The 27,235-nt window shown below is 44.5% G+C and overlaps 2 protein-coding genes across 3 annotated transcripts in view; both read left to right on the top strand.

The window, feature by feature from the left end:
- Window positions 1–25,808, top strand: part of LOC118630078 (phospholipid-transporting ATPase FetA-like) — an 85,199-nt gene extending 59,391 nt beyond the window's left edge. Inside the window, exons 14-29 of the mRNA XM_036261775.1 lie at window positions 1,928–2,093; window positions 3,641–3,829; window positions 4,511–4,626; window positions 7,873–8,037; window positions 9,880–9,991; window positions 11,216–11,321; window positions 11,693–11,840; window positions 12,385–12,568; window positions 14,012–14,235; window positions 16,281–16,364; window positions 17,646–17,891; window positions 18,047–18,185; window positions 18,997–19,127; window positions 19,229–19,410; window positions 24,584–25,090; window positions 25,256–25,808. Coding sequence (XP_036117668.1) covers window positions 1,928–2,093; window positions 3,641–3,829; window positions 4,511–4,626; window positions 7,873–8,037; window positions 9,880–9,991; window positions 11,216–11,321; window positions 11,693–11,840; window positions 12,385–12,568; window positions 14,012–14,235; window positions 16,281–16,364; window positions 17,646–17,891; window positions 18,047–18,185; window positions 18,997–19,127; window positions 19,229–19,410; window positions 24,584–25,090; window positions 25,256–25,808 — 3,252 coding nt within the window. The remainder of the gene's footprint in view (window positions 1–1,927; window positions 2,094–3,640; window positions 3,830–4,510; window positions 4,627–7,872; window positions 8,038–9,879; window positions 9,992–11,215; window positions 11,322–11,692; window positions 11,841–12,384; window positions 12,569–14,011; window positions 14,236–16,280; window positions 16,365–17,645; window positions 17,892–18,046; window positions 18,186–18,996; window positions 19,128–19,228; window positions 19,411–24,583; window positions 25,091–25,255) is intronic.
- Window positions 24,850–27,235, top strand: part of RUSC2 (RUN and SH3 domain containing 2) — a 67,043-nt gene continuing 64,657 nt past the window's right edge. Inside the window, exon 1 of one of the 2 annotated variants that reach the window (XM_036261376.1) lies at window positions 24,850–25,090. The gene's annotated coding sequence lies outside the window, so the exon portion shown is untranslated. The remainder of the gene's footprint in view (window positions 25,091–27,235) is intronic. The other variant, XM_036261381.1, reaches the window with a different exon arrangement.

Genomic DNA, 27,235 nt, shown 5'->3' with positions numbered 1-27,235 from the left:
TCAGTTAATCTCTCATCACTCACCAGCTTCTAGTTTTTCTTTTGTTGTTGTTGTTGTTTTTTAGATAGAGCGGGAGGGAGAGAGAGAGAGAGAAACATCGACGTGAAAGGGGCACACCAAGTGGCTGCCACCCGCACGACCAACCAGGGCTGGGGACAAACTGCAACCGAGGTACGTGCCCTTAGCCGGAACCGAACCCGGGTCTCTCTGGACTGCAGGCCAATGCTCTAACCGCTGAGCCAAACCGGCCAGGGCACCAGCTTCTAATTTTAAAGAATGTGCCAGTACAAGAGCCCAATTCTAGCCCTGGCCAGTTTGGCTCAGCGATTAGAGTATCAGCCCACAGACCAAAGAGTCCGGGGTTCAATTCCGGCCAAGGTCACATACCTTGGATGCTGTTCATCAGCGGCCCTGGTTGGGGTCGGGTAGGTAGTAACCAATCAATGTGTCTCTCACATCAATGTTTCTCTCTCTCTCTCTTCCTCCCTTCCTCCCTCCCACTCTATCTGAAGATAAATGGAAAAATGTCCTCTGGTGAATATTTTTTAAAAAGCCCGGCTGGTGTGGCTCAGTGGTTGAGTGTCAACTTATGTGCCAAGAGGTCACCAGTTCGATTCCCAGTCAGGGCACATGCCTAGGTTGTGGGCCCGATCCCCAGTGGGGGGCCTGCAGGGGGCAGCCAATCGATGTTCTCGCTCATCAATGTTTCTATCTCTCTCTCCCTCTCCCTTCCTCTCTCTCTCTAAAATCAATAAGAAAAAAATAAAAAATAAAAAAAATGAATCCAATTCTAGAAAAGCCTCAGGGGATGCTATATAATGATTTATCTTAAATTACTGAACCCATAAAGTTCCCAAAACTTACAAAGCTTATGTGGTTGGCCAGATCTAGGGCTTGGCTCTGAACCTGACCGTACTTCCTTGCTGCTATGACAGAACTCTTTCTATATGGGATATAGAAAAAAGCCCATATAGCTCACTACAAACTTCCCTTACCTCAACATAACATCAGCAGGACAGTTGTGTCTGTACTTGACATATTGGGGTCCAGCCCAAGTAGTACCACAACTACAAAGAACTGGAGAAATATCCTTGAGAGTTCTGGTATGGGCTGGAGAAATCTGTTAATACTGCACTCCAGGATGGGGATAAGAGAGTCTCAGGGCCAAATTAAACCAGAAAAAAAAAATGCTGAAATGGAGAATAAGAGTCGTATCCATAGGAGCCAAGATCATAGCCACAAAAATGGTAGTTAATATTAAGTCCAAAGATTGAGACAAAGTCAAGGACCATGTTAGAGCTAGGCAGGAAGGAATCAGGTATGCTGACAGGTCAAGTAAAAATGGTTCAAAATGAAATTTGGAACAAGTACTATGTAGTGAAGATTCCTTGTAATGCAGCCTTGCCTCTGTCTTGCAGTATTCCTTCTTAGCCCGCTGTGGGATTAAATAAGAATAGTGTAACACAGTGATATCACTGACCTGATACCACAGTGATATCAGGACTCAGTTCCATTCCCAGCTCCCCAAATCAGGAAGACAGCCAGATGCCATTTATTAATAGGGAGAAGTTACCCCCTCATATCCGCAGTTTTGATTATCATAGATTTGGAACTTGGAACAGTAGAGACTGAAGCTGGCCTTTGATCATTCAGGATAGCTGGGGGAGAAAGGGAGTATGAAGGGTCTGCCAAGCAGTGCTCAGCTTGTGTCCTGTGGGATGGATCTTTCCTGGCCCAAATGAATGGATGGTACAGGTCAGAGCTAAAAAGGCCTTAGAAACCAGCACAGGATCTCCTCCATTTATCTTGCTTTTCCCTTCCCATCCTCCTAAGATTTCTTATCACATTACAGAAATTGCTCCCAAATTGACCTTTTAGAAAGTGTCAAGCTACTGCTGAGAAGTTTGTTCTGGCTTATGTGTTCCAGAAAACAGAAAAGGTCAACTTCTCCTACAACAAACTGGCTGATCCTAAGTTTTCATTTTATGACAAGACTTTGGTGGAAGCAATAAAAAGGAGAGATCGATGGGTGCACTTGTTTTTCCTTGCACTCTCATTGTGTCATACTGTGATGACAGAGGAGAAAGAGGAAGGTGAGAAGGGGTCTAAGGCCTCATAGACTGAGAATATGTCATAGAGTCTAGGCTGGTTGGAGGTGGGGGTGATTTGATATCACTTGTAATAGTTTAATCTAAGAAGGAACTTTCTAATAGGAAGTGTTACCCAGCAATGGAATGGATAGTCAAGAGAAGTAGTGAGCTCTTAATCACTAGAGATATTCAAGTTTGGTCTTAAAGAAGATTCAATCATTGGATAGGGGTCGAACTTGGTGCTATATAAGGAGCTTCTGATCTTGAGACTCTGTGATGTTCTGTCATAAAGTCCATCTGAATTATCCCCCAGATCAGCCCCATATCTCTCACAAGACTTCCTGAAGGGTGAATAGAGTTGTCCTTTTGTTACTTCACAATGTAAAGGTACCCCCACATATCCTTAGTTTCTTTAAGTAACCAAATACAGGGTGGGGCAACAGTAGATGTGAGTACATGAAACAGTTTATTTTTGTATTATTATTTATTAATTATTATATTCTTTTCCATATGAATAACTGTAAACCTACTTTTGCTTGACCCTGTATAACTGTGTCATCCATGAATGTATCCAAGCCTTTTTTAGAAACAGAGAAATGACCAATTATAAATGAAGACTTTTTTTCCTTAACAAAAAATAATTTAGGCAACCAAAAAAAATCACATCCTTTAAAGTTAATATACTCTTTATAAATACTACACTTTATATTTGTATATTACTTTACAGCTTATAAATTGTTTTCATTTATATTATCTACCACAATCTTCACAACAGCTCTCTGAGGTAAACAGAAAAAGAAAAATGATTCCAGTTTTGAAGGAAACTGAAACTTAAATAGATTAAATGAGACTCACCCAGGAGATTTGTTAAAAATGCTATTTCTTGCCCTGGCCAGTGTGTCTTAGTGGTTAGAGCATTGGCCCGCACACTGAAGGGTCTCAGGTTCAATTCCCAGTCAAGAGCACGAACCTGGGTTGCAGGTTCAATCCTAGCACTGGTCTGGGCACGTCCAGGAGGCAACCAATAGATGTGTCTCTCTCATATCGATGTTTCTCTCCCTCTCTCTCCCCTCACCCCTTGCACTCTCTCTAAAAATCATTGGAAAAAAATATCCTTGGTAGGGGGGATAACAACAACAAAAATTATATTTCTTGGGCTCTCCTCCCAGATTTTATGATTCTGTATTCAGTAAGTTTGGGTAGGACCAAGGGACCTGAATTTTTAACAACCCTCCTGGGCCATCTTTATTCACTAAAGTTGGAGAGTAACTGCCTATGTTTTGTTCATCTGTATATACTGCATGTACCATGTGCCTCTGTAATACTAACTCAGGATTGTGAAATGAGTTGAAAATATTGGAAAGAAAAAAATACTGACTTGTTCTATATAACTTGGGCTTTTAAGGCCAAACTATGAGGAATTTTTTAAGAAAGGTGTCCTCTCTTGAGCTCCATCTTTATGTAAACCATTTGGAAGACAGTGTCATTTCTGGATGGACTTCAGCTGCACATCTCTGTGAGCTCTGGCTGAACCTATTCTGTCCTGCCAGGTGAGCTGGTATACCAGGCTCAGTCCCCAGATGAAGGTGCCTTGGTCACTGCTGCCAGGAACTTTGGCTTTGTGTTGCGTTCCCGTACGTCTGAAACAATCACGGTGGTCGAAACGGGGAAAACCAAAGTCTACCAACTGCTGGCTATTTTGGACTTCAACAATGTGCGCAAGAGGATGTCTGTTATTGGTGGGTGCCCCCTCCCAGCAGGTTCTCTCCCCTTATTTGTCTTTCATGTACTTTTATACTTTTACACATTGACTTTCTCTTTAATCTACACACAAATATTTTCTCCCACCCACATGCCTTCTCACAGGTACTATGCCTCAAATACAGCCATTTCCACATTCTCTGTCACATATCTTTATATTTTCTTTTATACACAGTGGGGGCTTGCTACCATATACTAGGGCCCTTCTTTAGCATTCCTATGAAGTGACTTGTAAGAACCCTTAAAGCTCAGATAAGAACAGAGAATAATTCATAAAGCCTGAATTTGGAGTAGAGATGAGGACAGAAGTATAGGGGAAATTTATACTGTCTTTTCTCAATTAGTTTGGGTCATTTTCATCCTTGGTCCTTAATAGGTGTGAGCCTTGATATAAAACTTGGGCTTGAGAAGCTAAATGTGATTCTGCATCAGTCTTCCACGGGTGATACTGGAAGAACTGGTTTCAAAAGGTGCTCTCTCACTCTCACCAGCCTTCGCCATATCACTTATCCTGTGTGGCCACTCATTGAGTGTTTAGCCCCCAAATGTATCAGAAACAAATGCCATGGGAACAGCCTCCTGCCATCCCTCAGTGGCTCAGACAAGTTCTTGTAACAATGGGCCTATGTGGTTACTTTGCTTGATTTTCTTATCCTTAGTGAGGACACCTGAAGATCGGGTAATGCTGTTCTGCAAGGGAGCAGACACCATCCTTTGTGAGCTTCTTCATCCATCCTGTGCATCCCTCAGAGATGTGACCATGGAACATTTAGATGTAAGTGTTTAGGTTATACAGGAGGGAAGCTGTGAGTGGTTCTGTGTACCTGGATAAGTGTCCACATGTGTCCCTCTGTCATTGTGTTTCTGTATGGGTATATATTGGTGTCCATGTCTCTTTAATTGATGGAAGAATAACAACTACCTCATTCTGCCCTGGCCATTTTGTTTAGTGGTTAGAGCATCGGCCCGCAGACTGAAGAGTCACAGGTTCAATCCCGGGCCCTGGATGGGGTTGAGCAGGAGGCAACCAATCAATGTGTCTCTCAGACACATCATTGTTTCCCTCTGTCTGTCTCTCCCTCCTTCTGTCCCGTTCTATCTGAAAAATACCAGTGGAAAAATATCCTCGGGTAAAAGAAAAAAGACACAAAACTACCTCATTCTGTGGGATTCTCACTGACCACATTTTCAAGGAGTTGGATGGCACAGGATCTCAGGAGAGTGACAAGGATTGTATCTGTGGAAGCACTTATCACAATCAGAATAGTCCTCTCTCTGATTTCTAGCTCTGGAGGTCCCATGGTCAGACTTAGAATTTGCTTCAGAATAGGGCCTGCTGGTATTGGAGGCCCCACCCCACCAGCCATGATGAGAACAGATTGCTTTTAGGGTACAGAGCAAGAATCACTAGACCTGAGCCACTTAGGGGACTATTTGATACATCCTCTATTATTCAGTCACAAAAAGGAATGATGTAGCTCTGGCCAGTGTGGCTCAGTTGGTTGGAGTGTTGTCCCATACACCAAAATATTGCAGGTTCATTCCCCAGTCAGGGCATGAATGGGAGGCAACCGATCGATGTTTCTCTCACATTAATGTTTCTCTATCTCTCTGTCTCCCCCACCCCCCTTCCTTGCTTTCTAAAATCAATAAGCATGTCCTCAGATGAGGATTAAAAAAAAAAAAAAAAAGGAATGACGTACTGATATATGCTACAATGTGGATGAACCTTGAAAATATTGTGCTAAGTGAAAAAGGCCAGAAAGGCCACATACTGTATTATTTCATTTGTTTGAATTATCCAGAATAGGCAAATCTGTAGAAACAGAAAGTAGATTAGTGGTTGCCAGGGGCTAGAGCAAAGGGAATGGGAATGACTGCTGATGAGTTGGGGTGTCTTTTGGGGGTGATGAAAATATTCTGGGATTAGATAGTAATGATGGTTGCACAACTTTATGGATAAAATTTTTAAAGTGTCTTGTATACTGTAAAAGGCTGAATCTTATGGTATCTACATTATATCTCAAGTATTTTAAAAAGTTGGTTAAATGTCCTACACAGGATGACTCTTATGTCTTATACTGGCTGCCAGAGGCCACAGTATTTTGTTATTAATCCTCACCCAAGGATATTCTTTTCACTGATTTTCAGAAAGAGTGGAAGGAAGGGAAGGGGTGGGGGAGAGAAATCAATGTGAGAGAGACACATGCACCCCAACCAGGGCTGGGGATTGAACCTGCAACACAGGTACGTGCCCTTGACCAGGAATCAAACCCATGACCCTTTGCTGTGTGGGCTGACGCCCTAACCACTGAGCAACACCGACCAGGATACCATAGTATTTTTTATGAGCTAGTCTGAAAACTTCCAGAACACATGAATTAGGTTATTTTCTCAGAAAGCATTTCCACAGACTTGCTTCAGAGGGAGCCATAAAACTGTTTCAGATCTTTTGACCTGCTTCCTATTACCAACCTTAACAGAAACCTGACTGTACTACAATCTGTTAACCACTGATGATAAACCTATACGTCAAGCTCCAAAAACCCACTCATGCAGAAGCATAGCTCCAGGACCTGTACAACAGGGATCAACAAACAGGCCATACAAAAATAAGTGGCAGTCAGGATTTGGCCCCAGGGCCCTAGTTTGATCACCAGAAGAGAAAGGAAAAACAGAAGGGATAAGAAATACTGTTATCAGTATCCTATGCAAAATCATTTTCTGCCATATCTTTTTCCTTCTTAAGGAGTCTCTAAGATCTTCTCTTGGGCTTCTGTTTCATAGCTTCACCTGCCAACAGTACAGAGGTTTAGAAGATGGCACTCCCTACATATACTGCCTTACATTAATTTCACCTGACAGCTTACACCAAACACTCAGGAATTATACAGAGAACTAAGAGCAAAATATCAAGATGATAAATTCTATTTCTTTTTTCTCTTATAATGCCAAAGTGAATTGTTTTGAAGCTCATAATAACAGTGATCATGTAGAATTGTTATTCATGTGCAATTCTCAATACACAAAATCTGCTTTTAACCCACCCTTGGTTGGATATGAGTTCTGCCCTAATCTACCTACATTCTCACCCAGACCTCCTTGTGGTCAGGAGTATGCTTCTGCAAGACAGCAAGCTATGGTTAGGATATATCTCAGGGGCTAAGGAGAAAAAGATGCTCTCTCACCCGGAGAGCATTTCAGCAGTAGCCTCATTAATGCTTCTGAGTCAACAGCTGTAGACAGATACCCAATATGTGTGCTAATTGAGATGTCCATTGAATATGTGATGAAAGAAGGCAGAAAAAGAGGAAAATAAAATGAATGTATGCTTGTAAAAAATAGTAATGCCTTTATTATTATTATTTTTATTACATCCTCACCCGAAGATATTTTTGCATTTATCTTCAGATAGAGTGGGAGGGAAAGAGGGAGGAAGAGAGAGAGAGAAACATCAATGTGAGAGAGACACACCAACTGGTTGCTATCCACACAGCCCCAACCAGGGCCAGGGACAAATTGCAACTGAGGTACATGCCCTTAGTCGGAACTGAACCCGGGACTCCCTGGTCTGCAGGTTGATGCTCTTACCACTGAGCCAAACCGGCCAGGGCCTTTGATTATTTTTTATAACAATTCTTTTTTACTTTCTTCATTCTCATGTTACAGACATCATTATCCTCTCTGTAGGGGCTGAATTACTATGCCAATTTTACAAGAAAGAAATCTAGAAGTTTTGGGTTTTCCCACAGTCACACAGCAAATTACCTAACTACAGGTAGAAGCTAAAACTTTCTATCTGTCAGAATTACTCTCAAACTTTACCCCCAGCTATGCTGGCTCAATCCTTAGGACATTTTGCTAAGAAAGCTCAACAGTTGCTTTCTGGTTAGGCTAGGTACTAGCCCCATGGTTCCAACCATTAAACCCTATTTTGCAGTTAGATGGGGTCAGTCTGCCACTCCCTTTACTCAACCGTAACCCAGCCCAGGCCCACTCAGCGCACACACATGTCTTTCAGGAATTTGCCATTGAAGGCCTTCGAACCCTCGTTGTGGCCTATCGAGAACTGGACAGTTCCTTCTTCCATGCCTGGAGCAAGAAGCACAACGAAGCCTGCTCGTCTTTGGAGAATCGGGAAAATAAAATAACAAGTGTCTATGAAGAGGTTGAAAAAGACTTGGTGGTTAGTGTGAGGAAGCCAGGGACAGACTGGGGCGCCAGGGGGATGGTGGTCAGCAGACAGAGCAAGGGCTCTGAGAGTGGGTGTCAGCAAATCAATAGCTTCAGGCTCTCTCTGGATACAGGATACTGGAATCCAAGCTAATTCAGGATGTTCTGGATCTTTGAAATCCATAAATAATGAAAAAATGTACTAGTTATAAATTTCATCTTTCTGGCAATGTTTCTTATTCCAAATCTGCTCACAGAAACTAAGTAATCTAGGGGAAATCAGGATTTGAATAACAGATTAGATAATCTAGAACTAACTGATGGAATATTCAAGACAAAAATATTCATTCATTCAGTTGACATATTTATTAAGTGCCTCCTACATGCCAGGCACTGTTTTAAGCCCAGAGCACATAACAGTAGACAAAACAGACTAAAAAGTAACATATACAATATGTTAGATGGTGAAAGTGCTATGGGAGAAAATAAAACCAGAAAGAAAACTAGAGCATATCGGCATGTATGTGTGTGCGTGTTTTGAAGAGGACAAGGCATAGTTGCTTAGTCTTCACTGTGAAGGAAACATCTGAACAGAGACCTCAAGAAGGTGGCAAGCCAAGCAGATCTCTGGGGGATTAGCTTGACAAAAGGAATGGCAAGAACAGAGGCCCTGAAACAGGAGCAGGCCTAACTTGTTAAGTGAACAGCAAGGCAGCCAGGGTGACGAGTACAATGAAAGTAAGGAGAAGAGAATAAAAGGACACGAAACAGAGAAGTAGTCGAGGGTCCTGATAGGCCAGTATAAGAACTTATAGTGAGATATGGAAAACCACTGAAAAGTTCACCAGAGAGGTGATGTGATGGCTTTTAAAATGGTCTCTCTGGCTGCCTTGTTGAGATTATACTGGAGGGGAGCAAGCACAGACCCAGGGAGACCAATTAGAAGGTAGTTGTAATAGTATAGTTGTGGCTTAAAACCAGATAGAAGTGCTAAGGAATTGTCAAATTCTGTACATTTTTTAAAAGTAGAGCCAACAGAATTTGCTGATGGATTAGATCATAGGATATAAGAAAAAGAGAAGTTAAGAATGACTCCAAAGTTTTTGACCAGACTGGTACAACCTGGCTCTGCTATAAAAAGAGAAATTACTGATACCAAAAGGGGAAATTTATAGATTCCAAAGGTTACAATCTCCTTCCATGGCCAATTCTGTGGTTAGTATTTCTAGACTGTCCTTCTAGAGGCCTCGCAGAAATTAGTAGTTTGTCTGTCAGTTCCTCAGGCTCAGTAATGGTGCCCATCCCTGTGGCCGGCCGGCACTGTTGGAGTGTCAGACAGAGAAGACGTGGTGTTGGAACAAGAAGTTATAATCTAGTTATTTACATTTTCATGGGAAAAGGCTTTAAGGTACAACCAAAAGAGGATCACCCAAGCTCTTATAGGGTTGGAGAAAAAAAAAAAAAAAAACTGGAATGGGATGTAGGGAATCCCTTATCTGGAACCCACTGCTTTTGGAGACCAAAGCCAGGAAACATGCTATGAGTCAAGGGAGAAGTGAAAGCATGTTGAGAAACAAATGATTTAGAAGTGGCACACAGCATCACGTACAACTTGGGCACGTCTCTTCCCTCTCTGGTCCCTAATATTCCGCGTTTCCGAATTTGATTTCAGCACGTGGTTGAAAAGCTGCCTCTGTAGAGAGGTCAAGAGTACTGAGTTCTATATCATTGGGGTCCTCGTGCTAGGACAGAGCCAGCTAACTGAGGAGGATGCTGAAGTCCCAGTTGAATTGTTGGGTAGCACTAAATGCTGTGACTGTCCTTTTTCCTCACTCATTGCTATCTCTGTTCGAAGCTGTTAGGGGCCACAGCCATAGAAGATAAGCTGCAGGATGGAGTACCTCAGACAATCAAAACGCTGAACAAAGCCAAAATTAAAATCTGGGTTTTAACTGGAGATAAGCAAGGTAAAGGGGAGTACTTCACCTAATGGATCATCTTCCCTATCCACCTTAGCCATTTCTTCTTTTTCTTTTTTTCTTATCCATTTATTTGAAAAATATCTATAACCCAGATCAGGTTCTTATAGGAAAATTCCATTCCCAGTCTTACATACAATTTGCTAACTATAATATGTACTTTATGCCAGATGCTGTATTAGGCACTGAGGACACAGACATCCAGGAGCTCACAAGCTAAAAAAATTTAGATTGTCTTTGAATATACCCTCTCTGTTGTCCCAAAGATTCATTCTCTCACCATGTATCCTATCAATTCCTCTGAAAATTCTCTGGGCTATGTCACCACCGTAGTTCAGCCTTTGTCACCTGTTGGCTGAACTTCTGTAAAAACTTCTGAACTGATCTCTCTGTTTTTTGCCCTTATTAATTTCAGCATAGCCTACAAACAACTTAAAAGATTCTACTTTTATGATGTTGCTCTTCTGCTCAGGTACCTATAGCGACTCTATGTGGTAGTTGGGACTCTACCATCCTGTCCTCATGACCTTGATACTCTGTTACTGCCTACACATCCTTATCTGCATCCTAATGTGACCATTATCTACAATATGTCCCAAAACAAACTAATTGCTACTCTAGGACCTCTGTTTGGGTTATTTCCCCATTTGAAATGTTTTCTTCTTCCCCTAGATAAGTCTTACTCATCCTCAAGGCTTTTCTCCAAGAAAGTTTTTATGACAATTGCAACTCTTCTCCGACTATTAATACCACTTGCAGCCAGGGTTCAGGACTTAATTTTTTTTCTTTGGTATGAATTTATTCTGAATTTCAGATTTCTTGATGTAAAGGAAAGACTACAACCTAAACATTTCTCAGTCTCCCACACAATCTACCATAGAAATGTACACAGTTCTATTCAAGGAAATGCATCCTGATTGCCTGGAGAAGTGGATACAAAATGGAATTGCTTTAGGAAACAGGAAGGCTTTGTAGAGAAAGCTAAGCCAGAATGATCCTAGTTATAGATAAATGACTCGCAAGTCTGTATCAAGTAAACAGTCTCCTATGGATGTTTGAATATGGTCTCCACTGACTCATGAAAAACACTCTGCATACATAGCAAATGTGAACAAATGGGCTCTGCAGCCCACTGTTAGTGTCTATGTAACTGTATACTGTGAAAACACCCAGTTCTAGCCAAAATGCAACCTGTGTTCCCCTCCCCTGCAGAGACTGCTGTGAACATTGCCTATGCCTGTAACATATTTGAGGATGAAATGGATGAGCTGTTTATTGTGGAAGGCAAGGATAATGAGACTGTTCAGCAAGAACTCAGGTACAGACGAGAGGGCTCCCAAAGCCAGTCCCTGGACACAAGATCTCCCACTCACCTCTTCACCCAATGTGGCCCCCACACTACCAGAAGGAATAGAGAAGAAATGGAAAAGGGGAAAACAAAAAACCTAAAACATTTGAGAGAATTTTGTGAATAAGCATCAGGGTTCAAGAGGTTGGAGTGTGGAGAGGTGAAGTGCGGTGTGCGGATGGTCAAGGACCTAAGGCAGTGGCAAGCTCAGGAAGCAGTCAAGTCAGAGGTCTTGGCTGGTGCTTTTCAGAGGCTCTATGTCCACCTTGCCCATTCTCACATTTTCCTTCCTAAGTTCTGGGGCTTCAGGTCAGACACTAACCACTACTCTTGGTTTTCAGGTCAGCAATGTACAAGATGAAACCCGAGTCTCTACTGGAATCAGACCCAATAAACACTTACCTTGCCACGAAGCCCAAAATGCCCTCCTGGATACCTGAGGAGGTGCCCAATGGCAACTATGGCTTGGTCATCAATGGCTACAGTCTGGTGGGCAACACAGAGCTACAACTCTGTTCTCTTCTTTCAAGGAACTTTTTTCCTAAGTCCAGCCAACTTCAGGGAAATTTCATGACCCATGAGTCCCCCTATTCCCCTGCCTTTCATGTGCCCTTGCCTGACAAACACCTTTCCTAAGCCTCTTGAGGCAGGAATAATGAGGAAAGAGAAGCCAAGAGCATATTCCTTCCTTATCTAAATTCTTCACTACTAATATGGCCTGTCACTTAGGGGAAGGGAGAAAGGGAGCAGAACCAGGTCCTCCAAAAATAAACTTGGCCTTATAGCCCAGTTAACTGATTAGACCCAGTGAGAGACTGACCAGTTTCCCACTGGAAGCTGGGTCAGATGTGAGGATGCCTAGAACTGATGTAGGGGCTTGGCCTCCCTTAGGGGTGGAGCGCCTTGGGAATAGCAATGCCTGACACCTCTGTAGTACAGGAGAATTATGGTGGGGAGGGGAAGGGCCTAGAAAGGTCCTGTCCTGAAAACCTTTTTGGGCAGCCTGAAATGTGGGTGTGTCCTGGTGCTACAGGCCTATGCTCTAGAAGGGAACCTGGAGTTGGAACTGCTGCGAACAGCATGCATGTGCAAGGGGGTTATCTGCTGCCGGATGACACCCCTTCAGAAGGCCCAGGTGGTGGAGCTGGTGAAGAGGTACAAGAAGGAGGTGACACTGGCCATCGGGGATGGGGCCAATGACGTCAGCATGATCAAAGGCATGTGAGGGGTGGGGGGCAGTAGCTCCCAGGCATGGGCTTGCCTCTTTCTTCCTCTATGGGCAAAACTGATCTGGGTGACAGTGTGTTGCTGGCTCATACTCCTGCATATTGTATATACTGTACATTGATACTGTTTTTCAACTACATTTATGCTTCCCTATACCTGCATTCCCATTTATTTACACATGCATACATCAGCCCATACCCACAGGTATGCACACACATTTGGATTAATTCACTCAACACTCATACATGTATAGATACACACAACTTCCACAAGAACCCATGCATATATACATAGAACAACAAGCTGTGCTACTACCACACCATCTTTCTGAGATGGCATCAAAGTCCACAGAAAGGACCACTGGGCAGGAGTCATAATCTGTTCTTTTTGTTTTTGAAGGCTATAAGCCTGAGCAAAGTTAGGCTGAAGAAAGAGCTGCCCAACCAGGGAATTAGCTGTGACCCCCAATGCAGGGATATTTTCCTCCCTAAGGCAGTGTTTTAGAGAGCTTGCCCTAATTTCCCTCGCTGGAGGAGGAGAGCAGATTTACTGATGCTTTAGACCAATAGAAGCACATGGCTGAAACTGGTTTTAATTTCAGCTGAATATTGTTAGCTTCCAGCAACTTGTTGTTCTGTGAGATGTGGACAACATCTTGTGGTCCTCCAATCCAGCCTCTCTCCAAACAAGAAACACTAGCAAATATTCCATTTCAATACTAGGAAGTGTTCTTTCTCTCTTTCCCAGTTTCTAGGACTTTCCTGGTTTTTAGGGCCTCACAGGTGTCAATTATTCCATTAAGCAATGCAATAGGTATGTGCCAGAAAAATCAATGAATTTGGCCTACACTACAACAGACTAATTAAAAGTTTTAGGAACTTCAGTGTTATCTTCTCTCAAGTATAATCCTTGCTTTATCCAAAAAAGTCACCCTAGGCCTTTGAAGAACACTATCAAAGTAGTACATCACTTACTCCTTCCAACAGTTGGATTTTAGCTCCTTAGATAAACAGGTAATTAAATATTGTGATAGATTGGCATCTATCCTGCATTTTTAATTTATTTAAGTGGCTTCAAGGGATAAGAATAAATTTTTACCTCAGCACCACAGTAAGACAGAGCCCAGGTGGCTATAGTAGTTGCAAAACCCATTCAGGACAGCTTTCTAGAACTAGACATGCCCCACATTCCTGAGCAGCAGCATCCAGAACAAAGTGCAGATGAAGGAGCTGTTTTCTGACTCGTGGGGGAGGGGCAATGCACTAAGGAGAAAAGGCTCCACTAAGTGCCATTTTGAGCTGGGCCTAACTGTTTTCCAAAGGTAAAATAATGGATTTGTACAACATGATCTCAGCCTTCCTTTTATACTTTCCAGGCTGGGGGCCCAGCAAACAACATCTATGGCTAAGAAGCTTCTGGGGTTTCTCTTGCAGCTGCCCATATTGGGGTTGGCCTCAGTGGCCAGGAGGGAATGCAGGCCATGCTCAACAGCGACTTCAGCTTCTGCCAGTTCCACTATCTTCAGCGTCTACTCTTGGTTCATGGCCGCTGGTCCTATAATCGCATGTGCAAGTTTCTCAGCTACTTCTTTTATAAAAACTTTGCCTTCACCCTGGTGCACTTCTGGTATTCCTTCTACAGCGGGTTCTCTGCACAGGTAGGAGGTCAGGTGGCATTTCCCACTTTGGTCAACTGGGTCTTCTCCAGTCACCCCCGCTTGAGCCAGCTCAAATTCTTTTTCTCCTCTAGAGACCAAATGTATGACATGCTGCCATCCATCTGTAAAGCTCCTCAACCATGCTTATCCCATCTCCTAACCCTACTCTTAACCTTAGATTTCCAAACCCGAATTTATCTGGCCTGGCTCTGACTTGGCCTTGACTCCTACCTTCAGAATTCTCCCATAAGATATTTTCACCTTTCCCTGACACAGAGACCTAGAGTTTCCAAACATATGTAATGGGAGTTTTTCTTTCTTTTCTCCTATTTTTTAAGCATCCAAAGTAATCTTTATGGAATAGGCTAAGCCTCAAGGAACCTCTGGGTCTTGCCAGACAGACCAGTTATGGTGTTCACCTATAGCCATACTTGGAAACACAGCTAGCCCTTATTTCTCCTTCCCCAACCCAACACCCTCCTCAAAAAACCACACACACACTATTGTTCCAATGAAATTTTTTCAAACTATAAGAGAAAGTTTATTTAGAAAGTCTCAGAGGTAGAAGAAGTGAGCCATAGAAGAAATAGGCCCAGGAACAAGTTATAGAGGCAAAAAAAAGGGCCTGGGAAGAAGGGGGTGGGAAAAGGCTTGGGAGTGCCCCATAGAGAGAGCCCTACTGGATCCTCCATCCTGAGGGCTTTTATCTGGAGGTCTCATGAGAGGGAGGATCTCTATAGAATATTCATCAGCTTTCCAGATGTGTCTCCTCAGGGTCATGGTCACTATTGATTGGTCGGCACCAGAGCAGGGGTCATTAGTCAATGCAGCCAGTCCTGACATCAGTCACTTCGTGTGGTTTGCTTCTTTTCTGGGTCTGGAGCTGAAACACAGCTGAATCCTAGATGTCATTTCCAGGGGTTAATAGTTAAGGGAGTGGTCAAGCAAGGGCTTGTAGTTTTGCCTTTTGCCAGGCACCCAGGGCTCTCCACCCTGGTGACCCTCTGCACCTGGCCTATCATCTCTACTCAGCTCATGCCTATCTAGCTGCCTACTACAGTTCTGCGGATGAAAAAGGGGTGCTATAATAACATAAATTTCTAACTGGGCAGGTCATGGTGGGGGGTCACACCCCAGACTTATAACTTCTTTCATGAAAGGTTTTTAAGTAAGCCCTGCCCATTGTTCTTATGCATCTAGGTCTGCTCTGATGAATTAATTCCACCTTTGAATATGAAATCTCCCCCACAGTAGTGGGGAGAGGTGACACCTAGATTTTTATGTTCCATAAGGAGTCTCTTTTCCTATGAGAAGTTTTTCACAAGTCTTTCAAAGATTCCCAAGAGAAACAACCTCAGGAACAATTCTTTTGGGAGATCCCTACTACCTCTGTTGCCTTAGGCTCTAGGAGAAAAGGGCCAGTCAGCAGACAGCCATAGACTTGTACACCCAGTGTCTAACAAAGCAGGTCTCATTTGGGAGGTGTAGGGGGGTGTGTGTATGTATGTGTTGCTACTGACCTCTTGTGGCTACAAGGAAAAGAGCCTTTGTAGGCCCCAGGAGGGAACACCTAGATAGGGAAGGGTCATTAGGTCTATTCTGCTTGCCAATGTTAGGAAGTGTCCAGTATTACAGAAGCTACTGAATGCCATAAAGCAGATAAAGAAAAATCCCAGAGGCTTACATGCCTAGGATTGCAGGGGTATAGCTAGCATTCCCTAGCACCCACTCTGGGTCTTTCTGTGCAGGGAGGGGCAGTGCAGGTCATGGTAGGGTTGGTCCAAATCAACCTTGTAAGGTTGACCACAAACAAGCTTGGTATAGCCTTACCTCAGCCTGGTAGCCAGAGTTCTAAATAGAGTAAGACCAAATAGAGACTGGAGTCAGCCTTCTCAGTAAGATTTCCAAAATTCAAATCCTACTCTAAGTTAGTATAGTCACTGGGGGGGGGGGGGGGGGGAAAGGGGGCTCCCTTGGACCTGGGAGGTAGAGCTGGGACTTTGGAGAAGAGCAGAATCTAAGAAATCTCCTTGGTGTTCTTCCAGACAGTTTATGATACCTGGTTTATCACTTTCTACAACCTGATCTACACCTGCCTCCCCATCCTGGGCTTGAGTCTATTTGACCAGGTAAGACTAGCAGCAAGCCTTAGTCTGGGCTTAAGTCCCTGGGCCCTTGAGGAGTATTCCCAAGAATGAGGAGGACAGAAAGAGCTGGGCTCTACAAAGGCAAGAGTAAATGGAGTAATTTCTAGAGCAAAGAAAAGTGCTCATCACCTTGAGAGATATCATAGGATAAAGTAAAGAACCCTCTTCCACATAGAATAATCATTAATTTTAGAAATCTAAGTTTTCTTGCCTCCATTTTATGTTTGTAGAGAGAAACATAGGCATTGTACTGTACAGTAAATTAAGTGTGTACAAAAGTAGTGAAAGGAAAGAGAGTCATTGGGAAAGGACTAGGTAAAGCAGGACTAGGAGAGACCCATACAGAGATAAGGAGATAAGCCAATGCAGGGAGGCCTAGGTGAGGGTTCTTGAAGGCCAAGCATGGGACTATGGATATTATAGCTTTGAATTATAGGGAGTCAACATAAGGGAGCCATCTGTCTCTGTCAGAAATTTCCTGGGCATTGGGGGTCCTGGTGTCCTACCTCTTCTCTTCTATCCCAACTTCCAGTCCTAGGCACACATTGACTAGAAAAGGAGTCTCCAAAGAGGAATAAAGTAGCTGAAGGAGGACATCGTGAGATCACAGTTCCTGATCTCCAGCAGGGTAGGAAGGAAAATTCTTCATGAAGTAGCTGCTAGCCTCAGAGCAGCGAGAGGAATGAGTTGTGGCACTCAACAGTCCTAGCCAGCTTCAGTGGTCTAATTCTAGGGATCCACAACCTCTCAAAACGAGCCCTAAACTTTGTTATCCACATAGAGAATCCTCTTACCTGAGTTAACCAGTAGCTATGGGAATGGGAGGAACATGGATACTATAGAACATGGATCCCTCCAAGTGACTCACTCGTCCCCTTTGGCTTTCCCCTCTCCTTTCACTGGAATGCTTAAAACTGGGGTCTCATCCCCACTGCCTCCCCCACCTCAAGATCCAGTTCCTCCCTTTCAGCTACCTCAATCCTAATTGCCTCCTTTCTTAAAGTCTGCAATCCTCATCGCCTCTAGGTCCTTCCCACCATCTTGACCTTTTACTAGCTTTCTTCCAATACCTAGATCCTTGCCTAGAGAGTAGACTTCAAGAAGTATCTGTGGTCACTCATCTGCTCTCTGGTTCCACTTCTCAAGTAACCCATGAGGAGGCTCCTAGGCAGCATGGCAGCAGACTCAGTATGGGGAGAAGCCTCTACTCTGATGGAGATGGGACCTTCCTGAGCCTTCCTCCTTACCTTCTGGTGTTTCCAGGATGTGAATGAAGCATGGAGCCTACGCTTCCCGGAGCTGTATGAGCCAGGCCAGCACAACCTCTATTTCAACAAGAAGGAATTTGTGAAGTGTTTAGTGCATGGGATCTACAGTTCCTTCGTGCTGTTCTTTGTTCCCATGGGGACCATTTTCAACTCAGTGAGCAGTGACGGGAAGGAAATCTCTGACTACCAGTCCTTCTCCCTGATAGTGCAGACCTCCTTGCTTTGGGTGGTCACAATGCAGGTGTGGACAATAGTGGTGGGGGTAAGGGGATTGGGTGGGGAGACTGTCTGAAAGAAAGGAGGGAAGGTGGGAAGGGAGAATCCTCTGTTACAGAATTGGGGAAGGGAGGTGGCTGATAGGTTATTGAATATTTCACATAAGAGGGTATTTTTCAGATTGCCCTGGAGACAACCTACTGGACAACGATAAACCATCTCTTCACCTGGGGTAGCCTGGGTTTCTACTTCTGCATCTTATTCTTCCTGTACAGTGATGGCTTGTGCCTATTGTTCCCCAATATCTTCCGATTCCTGGGTAAGGCTCTGTCCAGTGTGTGGCAAGGGGGTGGGAGGTCGGGGTGGCGAGTATGAACTAAGTATATATGCTTAATAAATGTTTACTGAGAAGCTATTACTATGTGCTAGGCTCTGTGGCTATAGATAGGAATAAGACATGGTTTTTGCCCTAAAGAACTCAAATCTAGCTAGGGGAACTATTTTACCTTATAGAGTTTTAAGATATTTTCCAATTTCTTACCTAATTTGATCTTTACAAGCATCCTCTGAGGTAGTCAGGCTAAGAATTATTAGCACCATTTTAGGGACTGAAGGCTTTTAAAATTTAAATGACTGAAATCTAAGTCCCCTGGTTCTCAGTCCAATATTCCTTCCGCCGTGGCATATATTGCCTTATTGTCTCACATATTAATTTCCCTGTCTCTCATCTCCACTCTGATGAGGACAAAATACAGACAGGGCAGATATGTAGATGTAGCTGGCTCCCACCTCTCATCAAGCCATTCATTTTTCCCCTCCAAAGTCCTCTATCCCATTTTTGTGTCCAGCTCAATGCTCTACAATGCCTATAACACCCTCCCCCCAACACCCCCAAACCTCTCCTGCCCTGCCTGGCCTTTAGAGGGAGACAAAGGCATGTGAATTCATAGTGACTGGCTGTACAAAGGACTTCACTGCAGTTCTTTTGCATTTATCTATTTCTCAGGAGACTAAACGGTGTCCAAATCAGTAACTTCCTTCTTTGGACTACAGAGATATCTGAGTTCTGGCTGACAGCCCCCTTCCTCCAGGCTCAGGTTGTCTTTCCCCTCCTGGCTCATTGTTTACAGGTGTGGCAAGGAACACTTTGAGCGTGCCACAACTGTGGCTCAGTGTTGTCCTCAGCGTGGTCCTCTGTATGTTGCCTGCCATTGGGTACCAGTTTCTCAAACCATTATTATGGCCCATCAGTGTAGATAAGGTGAGTGCAACAGGGAATCAACCAAGATATAATTTAATTCATGACCCTCTTTGCCTTTGCCTTTGTGGATAAAAACCCTGTCCTCCCTGCTCTGGCTATAGGTTATTGACACAATTCACGGCATGAAACATCCACTGCCACTCCCAATCCAGAGAAAACTGAAAAGTGCAGGTCCTCGACGTTCTGCCTATGCCTTCTCCCACAAACAGGGCTTTGGGCCCCTCATCACTTCTGGCAAGTTTATGAAGTCCAAGTGGCCCAGGATAAACAGCTGTCATAAAAAGTAGAGGTCTTTAGGGAAACCCCAAAAGAGTGAGTCATTGCTCTTCCTCCCTTGTTTTCACCTAATGTAGTAAGAAGGGCTTCGGGTCTCTGGGAAAGCAGCATAAACCTGCTCTTCTACTCTCACTCCAGGGGCTCGGCCTATTCATTCCCTAGAAGGCTGTGCCCAGATAAGGCAAGGAAAGGTAAAGAAAGAGCTCCTAGACATCTGTCAGAGTTGCAGCATTTCAAGAAAAAGTGGCTTTAGACTTCCCTTCTACCAACCCTTCTAAGTTTTAGTCCAGACAAGCAAATGTGGAAGTGTAGTGGGTGAAGAGGGGCAGTGTGGAGAAAGGGAAATAAAATAGAACCTAAGAACTTTACTCTGGACCCTGTTTTCCATACCCAGGGCAACTATTAACCTTGCTAGAGCCCCACACAGACAGTCCCATTCAGTCACTCTTCTCAGGTGTATCTGAGGGATTCGGGATAAGTCTTTTGCTGGCCTTGGTAGCAAAAGGAGGAGACATCTGTGAAAAGGTAATCATAAGAAGCTAAAGGAGAGTATCTGGGCCCCCCCAAAATGGAGGTGGTTTTTGCCTTAAAGACAGCTCAAAATTTTGCTTTCTTTCCCTCTCTTTAACCCCTTTGGCCCCAAAAACTGGTACCTTTTTGAGTCTCAGAACTAGGAGGGGGAGACTGCAGGGGATTAAATTGTTTCTTAAAGGGACATAGCCATAATTGGTGAACATTTGTTTTCATTCCATAAATTATTTTGAGAAGAAATTGTATGTACTTGGGAAATTGTATGTAAAAAGTTGATGGAGTAATAAATTGCTTATTTTGGAGTAGAGAGATTTGTATCGTCTGTTTGGGCTCCAGGGACAATAATATAGTCCAAGAAATATCACTGAACCACTCTCTCCCTTCAAATTAAACCAGAATTTCCCTTATGCCCCTTTTTTCTCCTTTTTTAAACCCATGCCACTTTTCTGTCCCCTGCTGCTAAATTCTATCTTAACCTCAATATGACCACACCATTTAACCATATAGCTCTATCCTCAGCACACCTTAAGCTCAGTACTAGGTTCTCCACTCATTCTTCTCTGTACATTTATCCTGACTTCATGTTAATTTCCGTTCTCTCTCTATCCAAGATCTCTCTTTTGAAATCCAGATCCATTTTTCAAACTGACTCTGAAACCCTTACTTGAATCTTGGGAAACCCCTACTCAACCCACCAACCTGTAATGATCATTTCCTCCCCAAATTTGATCCCAAGATTCCACCATCATCATTCCAGTTACACTAGGCAGAATAATGGGACTCATCCTATAGTCTTATGTCTAATGACTCATCAAGTAATGTAAATTCTACATCTTTATTCTGTCTTTTTTTCAGTCCCCTCCATTATTACTACCATTGCCCTTGTTCAGACTTTGATTACCTCTCACCTGGATTACTGCACAAAATCTCCCAACTTATCTCCCTGGCTTTTTTCTATCCAAAGCATCACTAGAATAATCTGTCTGAAAGACAAACTTGATTGTGTCAAGCCCCAGCTTTGCATCCTTTAAGGGCTTCCTGTGTCTTCTGGATCTGGTTAAAATTTGGACATTTTATTATTGGGCCCTCTCTAGCCTTGCCTTTCACTTCTAAGATACATGCAGAGTTTTGGAGAAGATTCAGCATTTGGAGGATCCTGAGAGTGATCCTAGACTCTGCCCCCTAATCCTGCCCCCAGTGATACATTTAATTAAAGTCACATAGATTCTATACCCTAAATCTCTTGAATCAATCTCCTCTTATCTAACCCTTCAGTGACTGCCCTAATTCAGACCCTCTCACTTCTCATAATAATTACTACAGAGTCTCCTAACTGGTCTTTTGACCTTCCTCTAATTCAATATTTACACTCCAACTAGAGTGAGATTTCCAAAGTGCAAATCTGTTTCAATATTGGTTATAATGCAAAATGTTTCTGCCCATAACAATGCAAATGACTCCTGTTCCCAGTGATGCAAATTAATTTTATCTGGTAGAGAATAAACATTTCTAGGAGTCAAATGCTCATTTGAACTGGTTTTAGATAGAATCTTACTGGTTCCTTCATTAATTAGTGAATTTAATATGTGTTTATATTTGTATAAGACTCATAATTTTACCTTTTTAGAAATCATCTCTTGACACAAATAACAGGAAGTAACCACTCTTGCTGAATGACTGTCTGAATGGATAGAAGGATGTGTTATCAACCCAGGGCAGGAATCAAGCTGGGCCTCTGTAAGAAGTGGAACCAGCTGCTGGAAGGCCCCAAGAACCTGGTGACTTGTCTTTTTGTGTCTTGACTGGGCTCCTCTCTGTGTGTTTAGACTGGGCTCCTCTCTATGCAACAGATTGATTCTTCTCAGCAAATTGGTTTTCTTTGCTACTCAGCCCCTTTGGCAAGTAAATGATAGTCACACACAGTTTTCAAATTTCCATATAAATCTATCCAGGAGTAAGCATATAGTTCTCTCTCCCCCGATTCCAAATTCTCAGGAAAGGGATTCTAACTGGCCTACATTGGGATAAGTCCCCACCGTGAACCATTTAACTATACAAACATGTGACTTTTTTTTTTTTTTAATCCTCACCCAAGGATATTCTTCCATTTATCTTCATATAGAGTGGGAGGGAGGGAGAAAAAGGGAGAAAGAGAGAAACATCGATGTGAGAGAACACATCAACTGGTTGCCTCCTGCACAACCCTGCCATGACCAGGGCTGGGGATAAACCACAACCAAGGTACATGCCCTTGACAGGAATTAAAACTGCGACTCTTTGGTCTGAGGGCCAACACTCCAACCACTGAGCCAAACCAGCCAGGGCAACATGTGGCTTTTCTTTTTTTTTTTTATCCTCACCCGAGGACATTTCTCCATTTTTTTGTTCAGGTAGAGTGGGAGGGAGAGAGAGGAACAGAGAGAGAGAGAGAAACATCGATGTGAAAGGAACACATCAAGTGGCTGCCACCCGCACAACCAACCAGGGCCGGGGACAAACTGCAACGGAGGTACAAACTGCAACGGAGGTACATGCCCTTAGCGGGAACCGAACCTGGGTCTCTCAGGACCGCGGGCCGACGCTCTAACCGCTGAACCAAACCGGCCAGGGCAACATGTGGCTTTTCATTGGTCCCTCTGCTGATAACCCAAGCCTTCTCCACCCTCAGAATTTTATTTCTAAAATTTGTATTTGATTGGCCATTTTTGCCTCTGCATAAAGCCCTTCAGTGTCTCTCCATTGCTTCCAGGTAAGTCCCAACTCCTTAGTATATCACAGGAGGCTCTTTATCATCACACCCCTGACCATTTCTGCTATGCTCTCTCTATTGCACCCCACACCTCCATCATATATTTTGCCCCTCTGTTCTTTGCACATGATAATTTCCCCCACACCCTTTAACTCCCACTCATTCTTCAAAACTCGGGTCATACCACTTCTGTGAGGCCTGGAGATGCATTACACAAAGTGACATTTATCTGCTTCCTTGACTGTGACCCAACAAACCTATGTGTGCCTAGAGCACAAATCTCAGCCTCTAACTCTTTGATGGAGCATGGAACCCAGCAGGCTTCTAATAACTATTTTTTGTTTTTTTTTGTTTTTTTTTGTTTTTTTTTTAATCCTCACCCGAGGACATTTTTCCATTTTTTGTTCAGGTAGAGTGGGAGGGAGAGAGAGGAACAGAGAGAGAGAGAGAAACATCGACGTGAAAGGGACACATCGAGTGGCTGCCACCCGCACAACCGACCAGGGCCGGGGACAAACTGCAACCGAGGTACGCGCCCTTAGCGGAAACCGAACCCGGGTCTCTCAGGACCGCAGGCTGACGCTCTAACCGCTGAGCCAAACCGGCCAGGGCTAATAACTATTTTTTGAATGACCACCTGCCCCATCCCCACTTTGGCTATAAGAAGGAGACAATAGGATCCTCAATGTCTCACACACACCCTGTCTACCATAAGGAGCTGGAAGCACATGAGTTCTGTTAAAGAAAAAATTATTCATGCCCGGCTGGTGTGGCTCAATAGTTGAGCATCGACCCATGCACCAAGAAGTCGCCTGTTCGATTCCCCTTCAGGGCACATGCCCAGATGTAGGTCAAATCCCCAGTGGGGGGCATGCAGGAGGCAGCCAATCGATGTTCTCTCTCATTAATGTTTCTATCGCCCTTTCACTCTCCTTTCCTCTCTCTCTAAAATCAATAAAGGAAAAAAAAATTTTTAAAGAAAAAATTATTCGTGATACTTGTTAAAAATGGTAAGGCAGACTTTATTTAAGGGGGACAATCATGGTAAGTTTAGGGACCCCTGCAATGAAGTCTTGCAGTTGGGGAGAGACTGAACTCAATTCAGAACCCAATAAGGACAAGTGAGGATTTATAGCCAAGGAACAAGGAAGGGTAGGAGTCAGTGCATGGGAAATTACAGTCTTAGACTGGGTAGCTTATAAGCAACAGAAGGTCTGTTCTGGAATCTAGCAGCCCCAAATTGGTACCAAGTAGGGTTTTTGTTGCAGACTCTTCTTTGTAGGATTGGACTAGGGAGCTCTGTAAGGTCTTCATGAGCACTAATCTTATTCATTCAGGCTCCACCCTCATAACCTCATCACTTCCCAAAGTCCCTCACCTACTAATACTATCACCTTTAAGTGTTAGGATTTCAACATATGAATTTTGGACCACAGCACTTGGTCTATAGCATAGATGTGAACCATAGCATCCAGACCATAGCAATTACTAAGAGGAAACATCAGGGGTAATGGAGATTCTTGCTAGACTGACTCAACAAAATTCTTACCGACACCAGCCCAGGATGATAAGATATCCAGGGTGGTCAAATACCAAGGATGGGGAATTTGCACTAAACTGACTTATCAGCATTCTTGCTCAAATTGAATTCTACAAGGCCAGAGAGAGAAGCGCAAGGTCGAGCCTAAATCCAGCAGAGGACTCAGAAGAGCCTGACTCAAGTTTTGGTCAAAGGAGAGAATCTTTGTCAGTTCCAGATTTTAGCAGGGCTTCTTAACCATGGCTATGCATGGGGTGCTTTAAAAAATATCAAAGCCTGGTTACCACCCCAGTGATTCTGATTTAATCGGTGTCAGCTGAGATTAGGCCTTAGTTTTGTTGTTCTTCTATTTTTCCCAAGAGGTTCTACTTGGGTGTCAGGATTGATCCTCGCCGCTCAGGCGGAGGTGGCTGAGCAAATGCACCTACCTTCTAAACCAGTAGGCCTGTGCGCCTGGGTTCTAGGTTGCAGCGCACTGGGGCCGCGCTGCGGCAGACACCACCCCGAAGGGGCGGGGCGCGGGCCGCAGAAGGCGGGGCCACAGCCGCAGCCCCGCCGCGCCCCTCGCGGGAAAGCACTGCGCGTGACTCGCTGCGCCCTTCGCTGCGGGAGCCCGAGAAGGGGTCGAGCACCCGGAGTCCAGTGGACCGAACCAACGCGCCGTCCTGAGGGGCGGCTAGAGGGCAATCCAGATTGGACCATCGCCTCGCAGCTGCAGGGGGGACCGGGCGTTACCAACCCGCCTGGAGAGGAGGGGGGCGCCGTCCTGTCCCCGCTGCAACGCAATCCCTGGAGGGTTCGAGGCGCCGCCGCCGCCGCCACCGCCGCCGCCGCTGTAGAACCGACCACGCTGAGGCGAGAGACTAGGTAGGGACGCCTCTTCGCGGCCCAGCGGGGTCCGGGAGACCCTTTGCCCTCACGTTCCTAATGATGCCTTAGGAGAAGGCCCTCTGTCTGCCCATTTACCCAGCCCTCAGCACCCCGCCCTTCCCCTCAGTTCTTTCCCCTGGTTTCCTCAGCCCCCTCGTCCAGTTCCACTCTGACCCTCTGGACCCAGCTCATCCTCAGTCCTCTTCCTGACCCTTCAACTCTACCATCCACTGAACTTGCAGACACCCAGGACTACCTATCGCTTTGGGCGTCACCCCAGATCCAGCCCAACCGTCTCCTCAAACTGTCCCTTGGGAGGCACCCGCTCAGCCGACTTGCGCCCAGTAGTCTTCGCTGTACCCACATCTCTTGTGATGGCCCTGGAGGAGTGCGGAGGCCCAGCATCCAGCCCCGCGGCTGCGGCGGGGACCTCCCCCACAGCCAGCGCCCTCCCCAGCCCTGGTCCCTGGTTCCAAGTTGGTATCTGCCGGAGCCGGGATGGGATCTCCCTTGTGCATCCAGTTTTGCCTTGCGGAAAACCTTTGGTCTGGCAGTTTGCCAGCTGCACTTGTCTGCTGCAAAGGGCACCATGATTCTGTTGCCCCCCGGCCTGCTTGAGACCTCCAAGCTGGCCCTGTGGACCCCGGGGGACTGCCCTGGAGACAAGGACCATACACTATTCATTCGTATCCCCAGAACCCAGGACAGTGGCTGACACGCGGTGGCACTCAGTAAATATTGGATGGATGGATGGATGGATGGACGGACGGACGGACGGACGGACGGACGGACGGGCCCTATGCAGAGGCTGTGAGACAGATTGCTTTAGTGGGAAAGGTGTGACTAAGGTACATGAAAGGGTAAAAAAGGAAGAGCATTTGGGGGGGGGGGGCGTTACTTGTAGTGCTCATACTGGGAGCATAAAACTGAATATATTCAGTCTTTCTACTCATGCATCTAATTTATTTACATACAAGCTTCTATGTATCAGCTGTTTTCCACTTATGCTCTGTTTACAAAAAAAAAATCAGGGCTGGTGCTGCAGAAATCTTGACTGGTTAGTGTCTTAGAGGCTGCCCAGATAATCTTGAGAGCTTTGCCCAGGTGAACCGCTCCTCTTGCTCAACAGACTAACTGCTCCCTCTGAGGAAGAATTCTGAAGGCTAGCCACAGCTTTTAAAGCTGACTCAGTGTAGCTGGTCAGCCACTGCCTCAGGACAGGTTGGAGGAATGAAGAACCTCAGTTATTTTACCCTTTAGCTCCTGGGTACCCACATGGCACCCCACCCCCACCCCCATCTCAGAGTCTGGAGGGATAGACATCCCAGGGAGGCCTAGTGTGAGAGAGATCAAAGATCCCTAAATACTACTGTAGTGTCATCAGGCCATATGGGCCATTTATATTTCAGTAGACCAGAATCAGACAGGGATTACCACCACATGAACAGTGTCAGTAATAAACAAGAACATGGACCTTTTAAAGATGGAATTCCCAGAGAGCCTGGAACCTGTTTTTATTGATTCGTAGGAGGGTGACCTAAACAGATTCAATTTCATGAAGGTAAGACAGGGTTCAGACCTCAGTCTGGGCTCAGGCTCTGTGGGGGAAGTAGATAATATTGCTGAGTGATGAAACAATAGCTGGAACGTTGTAGGAATTTATAAGCTGAGAAGTAGTTGACTGACTAGTAGTGGCATTATTATAACTAGGGCTCAGAGTATTAGTAAGTAAAAGTGGTGATTGGAGTTCTTAAGAGGCAGTGGTATGGAAGAGAGATCCCACCACCTATCCCTGCTATTCTGTTACCTGTGCCCCTCCTGCTGTGTGGCCACAGGGCACTTGATACCATTGTTTCTGTTCTGCTTTGAGACAGAGTTAAAATCTGATTTCCTCTGATTTTTATGTTGTGTTTAAGGTCCATTTTTAAGGCCAGGCCTACCTAACAGGAGTCTGGATATGTTCCCAACCATTTGTAACTTTGATTTATCCCTCTTCACTTTCTCTTTCTGTCACCTTCTGACCTCTTTATAAGTAAGTCTTGGATCATAGAACTAAAGCAGGGAGGGACTCCTGAGCTGGATTAACCATGAGCATGGGATCTGGAAACCAATACTTTTTTTTGTAACCAATACATTTTTTAA

This window comes from Molossus molossus, unplaced genomic scaffold, assembly GCF_014108415.1.
Source record: "Molossus molossus isolate mMolMol1 unplaced genomic scaffold, mMolMol1.p scaffold_m16_p_14, whole genome shotgun sequence".
Taxonomy (NCBI): domain Eukaryota; kingdom Metazoa; phylum Chordata; class Mammalia; order Chiroptera; family Molossidae; genus Molossus; species Molossus molossus.
The sequence above is the reverse complement of the archived record's forward strand: the minus strand, read 5'-3'. Positions and strand labels throughout refer to the sequence as shown.